The 17927-nt window shown below is 43.9% G+C and overlaps 1 protein-coding gene across 4 annotated transcripts in view; it reads left to right on the forward strand.

Annotated features, from left to right (window-relative positions):
• GYG1 (glycogenin 1) overlaps positions 1 to 17927 on the forward strand; it is a 35822-nt gene that overhangs the window by 6951 nt on the left and 10944 nt on the right. For all 4 annotated transcript variants that reach the window (XM_081064099.1, XM_081064100.1, XM_081064101.1 and 1 more), the window contains exon 5: positions 10107 to 10233. In XM_081064099.1, the coding sequence (XP_080920225.1) occupies positions 10107 to 10233 (127 nt within the window). The remainder of the gene's footprint in view (positions 1 to 10106; positions 10234 to 17927) is intronic.

Genomic DNA, 17927 nt, shown 5'->3' on the forward strand with positions numbered 1-17927 from the left:
AAGGAACTAGTGTAATCCTGCTAGAAATTCCGTGTAAAGTTTCAATTCCAGTGAATGAATCACATTCTAAAGTAAATCCAGTGGCCTGAAATCCACATGATTGTGATATTGGTAAGATAATCCAATTTCTAATCAACAAGAGTATTAGATTTTGTCGCTGAGAGATAAGAGTTTGGATACCTAACAGTAGTGTGCCGTGGTTACAGTTTTAGAATCTAAAACTAATTAATTAGCTGTAGACACCAACCTGGATCGTCCCCCTTGTTCTACAATCAAGCGGCACTAGAGGAGTCCATAAATCTGTTGTTAAGAAGCAAGGATGTGTGAAAAGTGCTCAACTAGAAAGCACTTTCTGCTTTTTCAGCCAGAATCTGAAACCCCTGAGATTTTCTTTGTGCCTGCTAGCACGTCATCATTCAACAGCAGGGTTTCCAGGAGCTGGCCTTCTGTATGGTACTCTGCTTACTATTAGGTTGGTGCAAAAATAATTGCGGTGCTTGCAATATTTTTAACCTTTTAAACCCCAGTTGCTTTTGCATCAACCTAATAGCTCTTTGGTGGTGAAAGGTGGAATTTTCTCTGTTAATAGCAACGCTTAATTGACCAAGTTGAAAATTTAACTGTGTAGATGGGAACTTCTACTTACTCTCAATATGTCATTTATATTCAGCAGAAGAATAAAATAGGAGCTCTTAAATGAAAAATTGTTTTCATATGATGTGTGGCTGAGCTTTACTCATGGGAGAACGCTCCCTCCCTCCCACGGAAGCCCGCTCTTCTCTGGAAGGGTTTACAGTAGTCCCCCTTTACCCACGGTTTTGCTTCTGCAGCCTGTTACCTGTGGTCAACCATGGTCTGAAAATATTAAACATGGAAGAATTCCAGAAGCAATTCGTAAGTTTTAAATCACATGCCATTCTGAAAAGCGTGGTGAAATCTCCTGCTGTCCCTCTCCGTCCTGCCCAGGATGTGAATCATCCCTTTGCCCAGCGTATCCATGGTCACGCTGAGTATACCACCCACCTGTTAGTTACTTATAGACATCTTGGTTATCAGATCACCTCTCCCAGTGCCACTGGGCTTGTGTTCAGGTCACCCTTATTTTATTTAATGGTGGCTCCAAAGCACAAGGGTAGTGATGCTGGTAATCTGGATGTGCCAACGAGAAGCATAAAATGTGTGCATGTATCCTCATGTATGTGTAGGAAAAAAGCATAGTATATACAGAGTTCAGTGCTGTTTGCAGTTCCAGGCATCCTTTGGGGAGCTCGGAGCATATCCCCAGAGGATAAGGGGGTTACTGTACATCCTATTGAATCCATACCTGTGTGACATAGAGACTTATAGGATTATGCTTAACATTAACAAATATTTCTTTGTGAGCTACATCCTTTTCTAATGGCAGTAACCTTGCTTTGCCTCAGGGTTTCCGTACAGTGTCCAATTTTGTTTAGTTGTTATGCCATAGGCACTGAGATGAATGTTTTCAGACGTTTCCTTTCGCTGTATCGAACATTTTGTAAAACCCACAGGTATCTGCTCCTCCACCCCTCATTTTTAATGAACAGGTTGCTTAAGTCGCAGCATTTTTAAACTGGTATTCAAGAAAACTGGTTTGCAGATGACTGTATCTCAGTCTGAATATCTTGCAAGTTCTGCTTAATCTCTTGCATACATTCAACAAAAACTGATGGGGCCTGGTGTCCCCTGACAAAGCACACAGAATGCTGATGGTTGAGCATTTGCTCCTGCTTTCACAACTCTTCTCATGGGAAAGAATGTGGCTGTCATGCTTCTAATCACTAGTCCTCAATCACACCCTCCCTGCCCCGGCTCCCACCGCCTCTGGCCAAGAATAAAATCCTAATATGGCAAATCGTGCTGTGTACCTGGACTTCTTCTTCTTCTTCTTTTTTTTTTTTTTACCAGATAGCTAGAGTATTAGAATGGAGAGCTAGTAACTACATACCTGGGTTGTGGCTGGCGTCTCATTTCCCCTCGTGAAGTGTCTGAGTTCCTGTACTGTTTGTATTTGCAAGCTATCTTGGCACTTACTGCATAACTGAAGTTACATGTTTCCTGAAAGTTGAACAATAGCTGTTGCGAAATAGATGTAAGCTAACATGTTATAGACTGTGACAAGGCTAACTTCAGGACTTCTTAGCAGTGAGAGGCAAAGAGAGAGGTCGTGACACTAATCAGCAGTTTTGTCTGCACACTCATGTGCAGTGAGGCTGGTGCACTTGCCACTTAATTTGAAAAAAGTCAATCTGAATGCAAGTTGAGATTTGTTTTCTTTTCCCTTGTGACTCTAAAGTATCTAAATTAAGGGTGCTCATACAGTTGGAAACAGGAGTTTAGTGTTTGATCATTGCCATCTATTAAATTTCATTTGTATGTGTTAGTTTCAAAAACTTAACGTTAAAAAGAGGAATTCATATTTTCCAATTTGGAGTGTTCTTCTTTTAGAAAAAAAAATTGTTGGGATTCATTTTCATTACTGTAACTTAAATACCCTGAACTTTTTATTGGAGTAATGAAATTTTGGTCTGTGGTTGAGTTTTCAAAAAGTATGGGAGAGAATAAATTGGTGATAGAATATCACGTATGGTTTTAATTTAAGCAGAACCCAAGCTCTGCTGTGAGGTCATTATACCTGTGTGTTCCACATTCTACTTCTAAGCAGTCACTGAGACTTAAACTGTAAGATCTGTTTTCTGGGCTTGGAGCTGTAGTAAAGCAGGAGAGTACAATAAGTTTTTAAAAATATTTTTAACAGAAAAGATCTGGCACTAAGTTCTATTAAAGTACAAAATGGACCCCAGTGCCATTTTCCCTGATCTTTGTAGTCAGGCTTCAAGCTGGACCTGTCCAAAAAAGGAATGAAGGGAAGAGGTATTTCCAGATAGTACTTGTCCAAACCAAGTGTGCTAAGAATTTCAGGTCTGCCTCACTTGGTTTCCTGACTTGATAGGCCCTACGTGACAGTTAGCTGCCTGTGGTATGCTTGTCCTCGCTGCCCAAACACGAAGCTGCCTGTGGCCCGTAGGGTATTTTATCAATTGCTTTGAAAATTACTCTGTTCTCTCGCATTTACGTCATGTTGATTGAGAGTTTGGCTGATAAGTATCTTGGATAAGTAAAGATGCAAAGCAAATTCGTAACATGTAATAGCAAAATGTATGAGCACACAAGGTTTTTCTGAAGAGCTATTTTTATCTCATTGTACCCATGAGTTTCCTTTCCTTTCCCCTCCCCTCCCCTCCCTTCCCCTCCCCTCCCCTCCTCTCCCCTCCCCTCCTCTCCCCTCCCCTCCCCTCCTCTCCCCTCTCTCTTTTTTAGTCATCTGTTTGTCTCTGGTCTTGTAACCAGCAGAGATCATGAACCTTACGAGAAATAGAGGAGGGACTAAAAGTGTTACATGTGTACAGGCTCTTAGGCTCATCATTTCACTTACTTTTTAACTTATTTTTCAACAGTTCTGTGAAGCAGTCATTCATTCACTCACTCATTAATGGATTAATTCAACAGGTATGTATTGAGGGCCTGCTGTATAACCAGCCCTGGGAACCTGCCATTCTCAGAGCACAGGGCAGCAGCTGGCCCAGGGTCCCTGAGCTGGTAGCAGAGCCAGGCCTGCACCAGAAACTTTCTCAGCTCTGTGGCTGGGTTGTATGTGTAGGTTTTTTGTTGTTCTCTCCCAATTATCCCATACTGCAATGTTCACAAAAATGTATCCCGTGAACGACACAGAGAAAAATCTCTATTACACCAGCCTTTTTACAGATTAATTACTGAAAACTCATTTCTCTGAGAGCGCAGCTGATGTAGTCTTCATTTTACAGATGAAGAACCAGAGGCTTAAATCTTCTATGTCTACAGCCTCTCTTCTCCCTGAGCCACAATATCGTTTGAATCAGCAGCACAGTAGTCAGGCATTGTTTTATGGGTCTGGAAGTGTTCTTGGAAATATTACCCTCGCCCTCATTTCTGTAGTCCATTTATTCAGTATTTCAAAAATTATTTTAGCTTCTCATCTGGGCAAGATGCTAAATTTAAGGGCTAGGAATAGACTGGTGAATAATAATACAGACTTTATCTCTGCCTCTCTAAAACTCATAGTCTGTGAGACCTTCCAGACACTTAACGACTAATCACACAATTAATTACGTAATTATGATTCTGATAAGTTTGGAGGACTAAGGGAATCTAGACCAGGAGGATCTGCCTGAGGCTGAGAAAGTGAAATTTAAGCCAAGAATAAATGTTCCCTTGTAATGAATATAATTAATTAATAGCTGGATTATTAAGAATCTTTTCTTAAGATGAAAAATAAAAGCTAGGACATAAAACTGTAAAAATAACTCCCTTGTTCTGGCATAAATGGGTCAAAGCCTGTAAGATGCCGTGATGCTGAGATCTGAGCTCCAAGCGCCTGCATGGCCGTGAGCTGCTGGGATTAATCAGTGATCCTTACAAACCTCACAGAAACATCCCCAAGAGCGGGCCATTCATCAACTGTAATTTGTAATCCTTGGCGTGCTCGCTATAGGCAGGGATGATGATTCCTGCCAAGTATGTTGTGGGAAGTCAGTGTTGAGGAGTGAGTCACATTTTCATCTCAGCACTTGTCTCTGTCACTACTATAGCATGAAGTGTATTTTCTGGGTATCTGCCGCTCCGCACCCTGATTAGATTGAGAAGCCCTCGAAACCTTCCTATCATACTCATCATCTTACCTATATAATGTTTATACCTAATTTATATAACTTTAGACATTTCCTGTAGAAATCACATTTCTAAGAGTTACATTCTCTGATATAATAAAATCAAAAAGGAGTCATTCTCTAAAAGATTCTAGACCAGTGCTTCCCACATGTTAATATGCAAACAGATTACCCGGGGATTACTACATGGATTCTGATTCTGTAAATCTGGAGGTGGGACCGAATATTCTGCATTTCTCATGAGCTCTCAGGTGCTGCCGGTGCTGCCAAGCCCTGGGCCACGCTTGGAGCAGCACGATTCTAGGGAGAACATTGCTGTGGCTGCGATCCTAGGGTTCCTGTTTAAACCAGAACGGCCCACCCACCTTGCTGTCCACGGTCGGCAAGCCAGCTGCCAGCCACGTGTGGCAGATCGTACAGACTGCATAAGCACAGGACAAGGGCGTGGATTTAAAACATAGCGCTCCACTTCGTTTCTGGCTCATAAAACAACAGGCCTGGTTTCTGATAAATGCTGTCATGTGTCCATGGTTACAGGTTCACGACCCTTGTCAGTACCAAGTGGTTGTCAGGTTGTTACAAGCACAGAGGCAGCCTGGAGAAAGGATGATGCAGCAGCTGATATTTGCTTTTGTTCATAAAACTGGTGCCAATGGTCGCCTCTTCCATGTCCTTTCTGTCTATCTCTCACCTGTGTTGTCGTCACACCCTGGCCTGCTGGAGCACAGCTGCCAACACACCCTATAATCATGTTGGTTCTGAGGTGATTGAGATTAAAAATGTCTTAACCTGTCAGAATAAATAAAATTGCCCCTGGAAGTTTGACTGGAATGTACTGGACAAAAGTCCTGGGGATTTTTGTGAAAATTCAGTGGTCTTCATGGTATCCTTGAGGGTTTTATAGCACAGACATCCTTAGCTTTGCTCTCTCCTTTGAACGGGGCTCTAATTTGGGACTTCCAAGGAGAAGGTATCGATAATACCGCACGTAGGTTTTTGTGATGAAGCTCAACCATCTGCCTCACGTGGAGACGTGGATCATGCCTTTGGAAAACAGGTGGTTACAATGCTGAATTTAAAATTACTTAAGAAGCCACAGACTTCTAGGTGGTATTTAATTCTATTTTTAATTCACAATTTTTGGCTAAAAGGTGACCCTTTGTGGTCACATAATGAGGTCAGTGACCACGGAAGGTTCATGGTCTGTAGTGTCCCCTCTGGAGGCAAGTTTGAGGGAGTGTTTCAGGATTTGCGTGTTGAATGGGCACTGTTGATTCACAATTCTCCTGCCCTCTCTCCCATTTCTTGCCTGTATCCTATTCCAGTGCTTCTCAGCCCCACTGAGGCTCACAGCCCAGGGACTGACACTGTTTGTAGGGTACCTGAGGGGACCTGGAAATGGCCAGAGGCAGCCAGCCAGGGTTCTAAGGGATCAGCGCTCTGTGTCTCGTTTCCCAGGCTCACCCCATGGGATTGCGGAGTTCTGTTTTACAGCTGCTGTTCTGACCTTCATGGAATTAGATTTCTTCACTGCATTCCATGTGGAAAATAGTCACCTTAAGTGGTATTGCTTAATTTGAAAAAAACGTCTTATAATGTGGCATAAAACAAAACAACTAGAAAAAATATATAATGTGATACCCAGTTTTACAAAGTTCGAAACCAGCAAAACTGCACATATTGTCTGAGGATTCCTACATATGGTAAAATAAATGAAATCAAGACAATTACAAACAAAATTCGTGATTAGTGGTTCCTTCTGGGGGAGGGGATAGTGTGGTCGGACTGGGGAGCCCACAGAGAACTGAGCAATATTGGTAACGTGCGCATTCTTACACTGGATGTGGGGTGACTAGAGTTTTATAAATGCTTGATAACCTACACATATGTATATTTTTGGTAGTGTACTTCATAACAAAAATAAATTAAGAAGTAAAGAATATTTAGAAAGATCTTCTCATTCCACTAATTGTATTAACCAATTTTAAAATTACAAAAATAATACAACAATTTTAAAGAAAAGTCAGGGAGAAGGAGCCTCTGTCATACCAATCCTCCTAACACAATCACTGTTGTTTTATTCATTTTCTTCCATTATGAGTGGTTCTGTCCTTCCTTATAATCACAAGTCCTTATATTTATACATGGTGGAAGATGGTCTTCAGAACCATTAGTTTTAATGGCTGAATAATATTGTCATGAATGGTTCATAGCACAGTGTACTGATCATTCCTCTCTGGTGGAATATTTAAGTTGTTTCAACGTTTCTGCTGATACAGAACATCTTCAAGGTTCTTATATTCATTCCACAAATCATTCACTTATATGTAAGGCATTCTGCTACATGCTATAATTATAGTGGTAAACAAAAAGAGCCATAATCTCTGATCTTGTGCAATTTTGAATCTAATGACTAACAATTCTTGACTGTATTGTGTGTGCATTTTAATCACAATAATCCTTATACTTAAAAACAACAAAAATCTTTTTATTTTGAGAGAACTGTAGGCTCACCTGCAGTTGTAAGAAACACTATAGAGAAATCCCGCATACGCTTCCCCCAATGGTGACATCTTGAGTGACTGATTCCACAACCAGGAGATTGACGTTGATACAACCCACCAACCTTACTCAGACTTCACCAGTTTCACTCATATTCCTTGTTGTGTTTCTGTGCGGTTTTATCGCACGTGTAGTTTGATGTGACCGTCACCACAGTCAAGGTACAGAAGAGTTGCCTCACAAGGATCCCTCAGGCTCCCCTTGCGTAGCCACGGCCACCTCTTCCCGTCCCCCGCCCGTATCTTTGGCAACTCTGTATCTATTCCCTGTCTCTGTAATTTTTTTCATGTGAAAGAACCTGTATAAATGAAGTCATTCAGTATGTACCCTTCTGGGCTTGGAGCTTTGCAGCCAGCATGATTCCTTTGAGATCCATCTAAGTTGCTGTGGGTATCAATAGTTTATTTCTTTTTATTGCTGAATAATATTCCACTGTGTGGCAGTATCACATTCCTACACCCATTGAAGGTGTAGGACATTGAAGGACATTTGGGCTGTTTCCAGTTTTGCACTATTATGAATACAGCCACTATGAACATTTCCTCAGCCGTTATTGTGATGATTACGTGTAAAAGGAAATTAGTGAGACTTTAGGCCTCTGTACCTCCACCGCCAGTGTCTATGCCCACATTTGCGGTTTCTCTGTAGAATCCAGCGTGAGCCTCTAATGAATAATATGGCATTTTCGCTTTAATATTTTGTGTCTCAAAAATATGTTAATTTGTCTATATAGCTAAAATCTTCTTCATGTAACAAGTGAAGCATATCCTGACGCCATCTTTATTGTCCTTTAGAACTTACAAGGTGAAACTCTAATTTTCTTCCTTTTTTTTTTTCAATTAAAGTTTATTGGGGTGACAATGGTTAGTAAAGCTACATAGATTTTATGTGTACAATTCCGTAATATGTCATCTATATACCGTGTTTTCCCAAAAATAAGACCTAGCCAGACCATTAGCTCTAATGCGTCTTTTGAAGCAAAAATTAACATAAGACCCTGCCTTATTTTAATATAAGGCCGGGTCTTATATAATGTTATATAATATATATTATATATAATATTATATAAGACTTGGTCTTATATTAATTTTTGCTTCAAAAGACGCATTAGAGCTGATGGTCCAGCGAGGTCTTATTTTGGGGGAAACACGGCATCACGTTGTGTGTTCACCATCCAGAGTCACTTCTCTTTCCATAATCATCGTATTTGATCCTGCTTACCCTCATCTGAAACTCCAATTTTCTGTTGAGCTGTTTGTCCCTTGAAGAGTGGGTACCTGTCAGAGCCCCCCTTGTACAGAAAGGTTGCTCCTAGACTTTTGCTCAACTGATGCCTTTGATCCACAGAGTAGATTGAGGGTGTTTGGGAAGGATGGGATACAATGGATGGGTAAGATGCAGCTGGACTGTAAACCTAATGCCCTGATCTTACGGCTTAGCTCCAAATATTAAATAAATCTCTGAATTTTTTAATTCTCTTTTAAACCCAAGAAAAACCAATTAATAATGACAGCCAGTTAGACGTGCTGCATGTGTAGAAAGGAAATGATCTTAGGGCACAGCAGATGGAGGAGGGGAGTAACTGTTCCCTGCCCGCCATCCCCCCTCTCCACACACACACAGGTATGCATACCCATGTGTCCACACTTGAGCTGTTCTGCTGCCGAGGGGAGATTCTGGTTCTATGAGGGTTTTCTGACATCTCTTGAGCCTAAGACAGGCTGCACGTGGGCTACATGGTGGAGTATGTTTGGAGGTGGAGTAGTGGCCTGTTTGGTGACTTGTGATTTGTGTGTTTGTGATTTAGGTGCTTAGATTTGTATAGGTCTTATTTCTTTTGAATGAATGGCATGGTCCTCACTTTCCAAGGACGGCACGAGGTCCAGGAAGCCCCCGGGGCTGAACAATCCTGTGCTGTGGCTGTTCCGTGGTTGTGGCGGACCCGGCCCCAGTGATGACTGAGCTGGCCCTGCCTGGACGGTTGGTCAGCGGTAGGAGAGCATGCCGGGGAGGTGTGGTCTGCTGGGCCTTCTGTTGATGAGCCAGCACTGGGGGGCTCGGGAAAACAATTCCATTGTCCCAATAGCTCTCTTGCTTTTTACTTCTTCCTTTTTTTCCCTCCCTCTGCTCTTAACAGAAAGTCTAAATCTTTAACTGGGCGTAAAATCTCAACTCCAGGCCTGGTGTCGCCTAGTCCATACTTACCTCTGAGACTCCCCTGGGGCCCTCCCCACTCTACAGTCCGCTCGCACGGGCTACCGCTCAGGTCTTGGTGTGCGCCTTCGTTCTGCCTGGAACACCATTTTCCCTTCTTCTCTCCCCCTGCATTTGTCGGGTCCTCCTCAGACCTGGCTGAAATGCAGCTTCTGCATACAAGCGTTCCCATACCCGTCAGACAAGGTCTCAGGCCACTTCCACGGGCATCTCAGGGTACCCTGTATTTTCCTCCACTGCCCTCTTCCCCACTTGTGATGAAAACCTCATCACAAGTGATGATTCTCGGTTTGTGGGTATCAGTACCCCTGACCCTGCCCTGCCCGGCCCCCGTGAAGGGGATGAGCACGTCTCTGTTAACCATGGACTCTCCATGCCTGGTGCGGGGTCTGGCACACAGCACCTGCTCCGTCCGTATTGGTTGAAGTAGTGAATTGACTCAGGACAATGGCCACTTCCTAACATGTCCTTTGTAGGTGTAACATGGAATTTATTTTAAAAATGGAATCAGTACCTGTTTGTAAAAGTCTAGGTCTATATTCCTGTAAAATGATTGCACTGTCCTTGAAGTCTGTGACTATAATTTTTCTTTCTTTCTTTCAGGTGGGGACCAGGGTTTACTGAACACGTTTTTTAGCAGCTGGGCAACAACAGATATCAGAAAACACCTGCCTTTCATTTATAACCTAAGCAGCATTTCTGTGTACTCCTACCTCCCAGCATTTAAAGCGTAAGTGCACAGGGTTTGACTGTTGTTGGGGTGGTGAGGGCAGGAAGTGGGCTTAAGATTTTGGGGTGCATTGTCAGCCTGACGGTAATAACAGGTGGGAACTTGCAGGGAAGTCTTTGTCATGTAAGAACCATAGCTGCGATGGGAGAGGCCTTGGTGTCACTGAGCACTTTGTGCTTGGAGTGACTCTGAGGGCATTTAGCTGCCTTATGGGAAAGGTTCCCATCGTCCCTAGGGCGCCGGCCCTCCAGTAAGTCATCTGCTCATCATGCTCAGGAACACAGATGGGTGCAGACCCACCTCTGCCCTCTGCTGCCTGCAGAGTCTCAGTTTCCTCTCTGGTGAAATGAAGGTGTTCCCAGTTCCCTCCACGTGGCTGCGGGGATTGAGCAGTTGCTGGCACCAGTGTGGTGTGTGGTTTCGGGAGCAGGGGCTGTACAGCTGGGCCACCCTGTTCACGTCCTGGAGAAGCCGCTTCCTGGGTGGTTACTGGTTACCAAGCGTCTAGTTCAGTGGAAGCTAGGTTAGTCCCTGGACTTCTCTCTGCCTCAGTGTCCCTCAGAGGTTATGGTGAGCATTAAGGAAGGTAGTCATGTGAACTGGTTGGAACGGGCCCGGCCTACCCTAAGCACTCAATCAACATTAGGTTATTTGCCCTTTTCGCTTGAGAGATGGCACAACATGAGGGTAACCCCCGAAGCCAGAAAGGCAGGGCCTCATGCTGCCATTTCCTTGCTGTATGGCTTAGGCTCTGTGCCTCAGCTCCCCATCTGCAGAACGAGGAGGAAAATAAGGCCGACCCCCGAGGGTTGTCAGAAGGACGAAGTGAGCTCACACACGTAAAATGCAGTGCTCAGTGAACGGCTGTTGTTTTGGGCGGTGTGCTTGTTTGGCACTGTCCCTGGTGCTGTTCTAATTCAGCAGCTGATGCAGCCTCCTAGCACTTGTCTCACCGAGGGCCTGGGCCCTGCTCTTTAGCCTCTGACTCATTTGTGCTGCAGCAAGAAGATGATTCAGGTTTCCCGAATGCAGGCCAAGCTGTCAGGTTAATCCTGAGACAGCTGTGAGCAGCGAAGCTCTTCATTGAGCTGGGCTTGGAGCTCCGTCTCCATCTCACGTGGGCATTCCTGAGTGAGCAGAAAACAAACGGCCATTCACTCTTCACCTTTCACTATCCCGAGTCCTCTCTATAAGTCTCGCACCACAGTAATGAGCATGTCGGGCTTTCGGTGGCAGACATGTTTCCTTTTCTGTTCTTTTCCGGGCAGACCCTGTCACATCCCCCAGACAAGGATGATAAGTATCTCGTGTTCTTTCCTCCCTAACTGTTCCCTCGGCACATGTCTCCAACATATTACAGTCTCTTGATTCTCCTCCCTTTCGAGCACAAAACAGGCAAACTCGCCAACTTACCAACTGTGGTTCAAGTAAAGCGCACAAGACAGGACAGGACTCGCTAGCAAGGCATGGGGTAGGGGAAGGATTCTTTTTGCCTCTCAGTCCTCGGCCTTATAAAGTACGAACCTGTCTTGCTTGAAAATGTGAGTCTGATTGTTTTTCATCTTTATTGCCTTGTAACTAACCCTGCCAGTTTGAACAGTGTTCCTGCAAACCTCATAGCTGACCCCCTAGAACTGAATTTGTCTGTAATAGGGAACTTGCTTAATGTAATTGACTAGATTCGGCTGAGCAAGCAAAATGATGAGCGCGTGCATACGAGAAACAGTCATTGCTGTGAGCGGCTCTGCTGCCCTTGTACTCATTTCTGCATCTTGAGCATGTGCTCTTGGGTGAAGATGTTGGGGAGGCATGAATCTGATGTCCTCCCAGTTGGTCTCAGTTCCCACACAGGGGCATCCTAGCTTTTAAAGATTCGTGTTTTTCCTGTAACGTGGCCCCCAGTGCCTAGCAACGATTTCCCCTATGGTTCATTTGGAGTTCATCTGATTTTCACGTTACCACCAAAACTGAACACACTGTACCTTTCAATGAGAGCCTGGTTTGCACAGACACTGCTTGCATTTATTTTATTCTGACAAAGGAAAACAAGAAGCCGGTGAAGCAGTTTTTAGGCAGGAGATAGACTCATTTGCCCCCTCTCTCAGGATCTCAGGAACCCAGTGGTTTTTATATCCTCTAAATGAATTTCCCAGGGGGGGATAAATACAAAACAACTTTTGAGATCTAAATTGCCAGAATGGTTAAGATGGTTCCTTCTTCTTGGCTCAACAAATGAGTGCTAATTTTGGAAATCTCCTTGGTTTATTGCCATAATCATAAAGTATATGACGCACTGGGGAAGTTGGGAGCAACTCCATCCATGAGCTGGACGTCATCTGGCCTGTGGCCTGACAGGAGCTAATGCTGCATCTGTGCAGCTCACCCTTGGAGACGTCAGCTCTGCATTTCTGCGATAAGACTGCTCAGACCAGTGCCTTGTCTCACCCCACTGCTCTCTACTTAGTAATGTCGGAACCAGGTCGGAGAACGCCTTTTCCCTTCCCTCTCTCAGAAAGTGCTTTTGGGTTTTTCTTGCAGGAGATCCATCTCCCGAGACATTTTTCCTTACATTTTTCTTTCAATTTGGAAGGGCTGAAAAGACAGATATTTACATTTACTTGTTTGTTTGTTTGTTTGTTTCAAGTTAGTATAAAATTGTGGTCCAAATCTCTAAGCTGAAGTGGACTATTCTGAACGTTTGGGCCACCACAGCTACTCCACAAGGAGCCCAGTGGACCTCTGGGAGCTCCACATGAATTTGAAAACCACTGTTGAGCTCAGAATACCCTTGGTGGCCTCCAGGATGGAGTGGCTCTGTGATTTCTGGCCTTCCCTAGGACAGCATGGGTGGTGGCACGTAAAATGAGAAACCATGGAGTGGCTTAGAGCAACTTGGGCTACATAAAAGGAGTAGAGAATTTGTCTTACCAGCTCCAAGCAGTCGCCATGAGGTCGCAAGGCAGTGCTCGCCGTGTTTCGATGCCCCAGCCTCTTAGAGCTTTGCATATCTTAGAATGGTGCAGCCTTGCTAGTACACGAAGTGTCTGCTGAGGGACAGCCTCAGATCCTCTTTAACACAGCACAATTTGAGAACTAAAATGCTTGGTTTTGTCATTTTTAAGTTAATTTGTAATGTATGCATTGAGAAACAAGTTCATAATGCATTTCTCAGTGAAATAATATTTCTGAAAGTGCCTAGCATAATGTTTAGGAGATAGTAAGATTTTAGTCAATATTAATTTCATTTTTAAGTTTTCTCCATGTGGAGGGCCTGTTTTATCTGTGTAGCATAGAATTTGGCTTATGCATAGCACTAGGCAAAATCTCATTAGTCTTTTGTTGTTGTGGTTGTTTAAAGATTTCATTGGTGGATATTGGGGAACAGTGTGTTTCTCCAGGGCCCATCAGCTCTAAGTCAAGTTGTTGTCCCTCAATCTAGCCATGGAGGGCGCAGCTCAGCTCCGAGTCCAGTCGCCATTTTCAATCTTTAGTTGCAGGGGGCGCAGCCCACCATCCTATGCGGGAATTGAACCGGCAACCTTGTTGTTAAGAGCTCGCACTCTAAACAACTGAGCCATCCTACCGCCTTTTAAAAATTAGTCATTTATTTCCATTTTAGTGTTCTATTATATCCACCGACAAAAAGCTATGTATGTCATATCGTGCTGTGTAAAATGGGCCTAAAGCAGAGATGAAGAAATCTCTGGTACTGCTTCAAACTGTCATATAAACTAATTGGTCAAATTAATTCACTATGAAGCTTGATTTACCAAATACTTTTCAGCTAAACATTTTCACTTACCATTTTACTTGAGTTTAGATGTGATCTGAGACCCAGCCACACCTAGTCTCAGAAACTAGGTCGAGAATCCTAAAAGATTTCTTTCCATTTGTTCACTGCTTTAACCTTTCTGAAGATAATTCATATCCATTATTTCTTTTTCAGGAATGTGGCTTATTCACTACAACCTTATCAAACCTCTTTAAAAATCAGTATCTTCCAAAAATGAAATTGAACCTTCAGTGTTCCAAATTCTGTCATTCTTATGTGTTTCTGATTTGGTTGGGGTTTTGGATGCCCTGAGATACCCTTGGCTCCAGCTGTCCTGTGACTACTGTCATTGGAACCAGAGCCTTCCTGTGTTCATTTTTCACACTCTGACCTCTTCCCCTAAAACCCTAAGGCTCTGTAGTTCGGATCACCCTTATTTCTTGAGCCATGTGTTGGGCCTCACCTGTGCATTCAGTCGGCCGGCCTGGAGCCTGGGGAGGTGCCATGCGTTCTGCTCAGTGGGGACCCCAAAGATAAATGCGGGAGCTGTAGTCTGATCAACCTAGCAACGGCTCAGCGTGCCATTTCCTCCGTGGCACGTGGTACAGTCCATCATGGTTTGAGCGTTGAAGAAGAATCAAGGGATGGTTGCATACATGTCTTGTTCCTCCTTTCTGAGCACTAGTGATGCCTGTGGGGCCTCAGATGTCCCATTCCTCAGCGTGGCCATCTGGTCGTCCGACTTCATCGCTAAGTGTTTATCAGACGATCTGCCGGTTCTGCTCTCCTACTTGGTCCTTCTCACCAAGGGAAAAGCTGCCACCTCAGACCCTCAGACCTCAGAGCCCGGCCTTTGGGGCCTGCTCTGACAGTAGGCAAAATGAGCCCAAGGAGTGATACTCAGGGGCAGAAGCCTCGTGGAGAAATGCCCTCTCAGTAGGAGAGGAAGCTCGTGGGATCAAGTGGAAGATGTCCCCTCCTCAGAGGTCTCTAACTGCTGGGTTGCAGACTGGATTTGTGCCCCAGGCGTGTTTTGTCTCTCTTCCATAGTTAATGTCTTGAGTTGTCAGTGCCAACAAATTAGGGAATTTCACATGAAACTCAGATTTCCAACTTCTGGGGAAAAAAATCGGATTTTCTGTGGGATGTGGGCGAAAGATGTCAAAGATGACTTTTACAGGTCTGGGGCCTTCACAGTTAGAATAAGGGAGATGCCGTTTCCTGAGATGGGAAAGACGGTGCGTGAAGCCGGTTTGTGGGGTGAGGATTGACCAGAGATGTATTGAATTATTAAGTTTGGGATGCATTAAGTGCGAGGTGCATATTAAACACCCCAGTGGAAACATGGAATAGTTAAGTAGATAGAAGAGTTGGGAATTGAGGGTGACACATAACTATGGGAGTTGTCCGCATATAAGCAATATTTATAGCCATGTGACACGGTGCTGTAACCAAGTATATGATTATGATTGAAAAGAGTCCTGAAGACTGAGCCCTGAGGCAGGAAAATGAGGAGGACCGGGGACGAGAGTCTGAGAACAGCGCGGCAGGAGGCCCAGCCAAGCAACGAGCATTTCCCAGAGGAGGGGACTGTGGCAGATGCTGTGATAGGTCCGACTGAGCACAACTCGAACTAGCAGTGGCCTGGAATGTGGTGGCCACTGGTGAGCTTGGCCAGAGCACATCTGGTGGAAGAGAAAGCCTGAGTGAGCGGGTCCGAGAGAATGGAGATGGCAGACCTTGAATGTAGGCAACTCTCCTGAAACCTTTCCTTTAAAAGGGAGCAGAGAAAGGGTTGGGGGCTGCATGGGGATGTGGGATCAAGAGAGGGTGGTGGTGATCATCCTGTCAAGATGGGAAGTTACAGCATGTTTGTGTACTGATGGGATGACTCAGGAGGGAGGGAAAGAGAACCCTAATAATGCGGAAGGGCGACTTGTGTGACGCCCTCAGTAGGTGAGAGGGGGTGTGTCCTAGCGCACAGGTGGAGAGGTCGGCTTCAGGGAAGAGCCTGCGGTAACATGAAGGGAGGTAGAGGGTGTGTGTACAGATGCAGGTGGGCGGCTGTAGTTTTTGTTTGAATGAATGAGTGAATGAATGAATGAATGAATGGGCAAGCAGTCAGCCCGGAGAGACTAAGAATGACATATACCCCCCAGGAAAGTCCCCTCGGTGGCCTGGCTCAGTGGGGCTTTCCCTGGCCTGCTTGGTGAAGGTCCTAGGAGTCCTCACTCCTAGTCTGGTTCTTGAAGTCTGGGTTGTGGTGCTGACGTCCTGATTCCCGGAGCGTGACTGGGAGGGTCTTTGCGCTGGAAAGGTAAGGAAACACTGGGTGAGTCCTGGTGGCCACAGCTGTTTGCTCATGGTGGGACACGCACTCACTCTTGCTCCGTACTCCCAGGTCCACCCTTGGGCACTTGGGTTTATGACAATGCAGACTGTGAATGGGTGAGGGGAGGAATTTTTTGACGAGAAAGGAGAGGTGTCTGTTGGCTGTGGGAGAAGAGTGATTGTGTGAGAGTGGGTCTGAGAAGGTACGAGACTGAGTGGCCACATAGCAGAGCAAACAAGTGACAGAAGAGGGCAGAGGATGGCCAGCACTGCCACCGCCTTTCCCAGAGCAGGGTTGCGCGAGCAGTGCTGTTTCTCTTTCTTGGTACCTAAATGAACTTTGCACAGAAGAAGTTTCACGTAAAATTGTTCCTGTGTGCAGCCAAGGATTCCTTTTCCGTTCTAAACAGTTCCGTTGTCTCATCCACATGTTACCGGCTACATTTCTCAACTGCTAAACTAGTCATGAAAATTCTATCTGATCGTTTGGTAACATCAGGTCACAGGGATTATTTTAACGGCTAACATAAGCAGTATTATTGCTGGCTCAGGTTCAAACTATGTCTTGTGATCTGGACGTCTCTTTGGAGATTCTATCTGGTTAAAATTAGAACACTTATTTTAAGAGGTATGTGCAAGCTGAGACAAATACCCATTACTGGGTCAGAATGAATGGCTGTCAGTAATTTAGAGACAATTGTGGTATGTACCCAACTTTTTTTTTTATTATTGTTCCTGGCTGGGAATTTGGTGGATAAATCAGGCAGTGAATCAGTAAATCTTCCAGTTATCCTGGGTCGAGGTCAGTTGACTTTTATCTTTTGACATCAACATTTCCCACTTGTTATTCATCAACTATTTTTCTCTTAGCCAGGCGACATACATTCTGACTGGTACCTGTTTGTTGCCTTTAGTGAGGCAGAGCTAAACCAGCAAAATATCCTGCGTTACCCATGTTTAAAGAACACTCCCAAATTCCCACTTAGGCTAATATGTTCTTTCAAGCAAGAAGTAATTTCTTCTTGTACTTATTACCTGTCCTCTTACTTATTATATTTTGATAATGGTTATTTTGGATTTTCATAAATGACAGAAGACTAAATTAATTGGTTAAAATAATTTAAAAAACGATTTTTAAAAACATTCCTCAGGCAATATGATTGAGACAAAAAAATAATTACATGAAATTTATATCTAACTTAATTGAAACTCTAGATACAAAAACAGTGTGTGAAACCTTTTGCTCATCTTTTATGTGAACAAAGTGTTTTACTATGAAAGCTAATAGAGCAAACCGTTCAGGCTACTTTGCTGTGTAAATAGTGTTCTGTTTGTACAGTTAGTACACAATTATATAGTATTTTTATTTTGTTCACATTTATTTTACAACATAAAAAATTACATTTTCACAAACTTTTGTACTTAAAGTTCACATATATATTGTAAAGACAATTTATCTCAGCCAAAACTCAGTTAATAGGATGCAGTATATTATATGTGTTTGCTGATGTCTTTTTTTTATTACAGTTGACATTCAGTATTATTTTATATTAATTTGAGGTGTACAGCATAGTGGTTAGACATTTATGTG

This window comes from Rhinolophus hipposideros, assembly GCF_964194185.1.
Source record: "Rhinolophus hipposideros genome assembly, chromosome: 2".
Lineage (NCBI taxonomy): Eukaryota > Metazoa > Chordata > Mammalia > Chiroptera > Rhinolophidae > Rhinolophus > Rhinolophus hipposideros.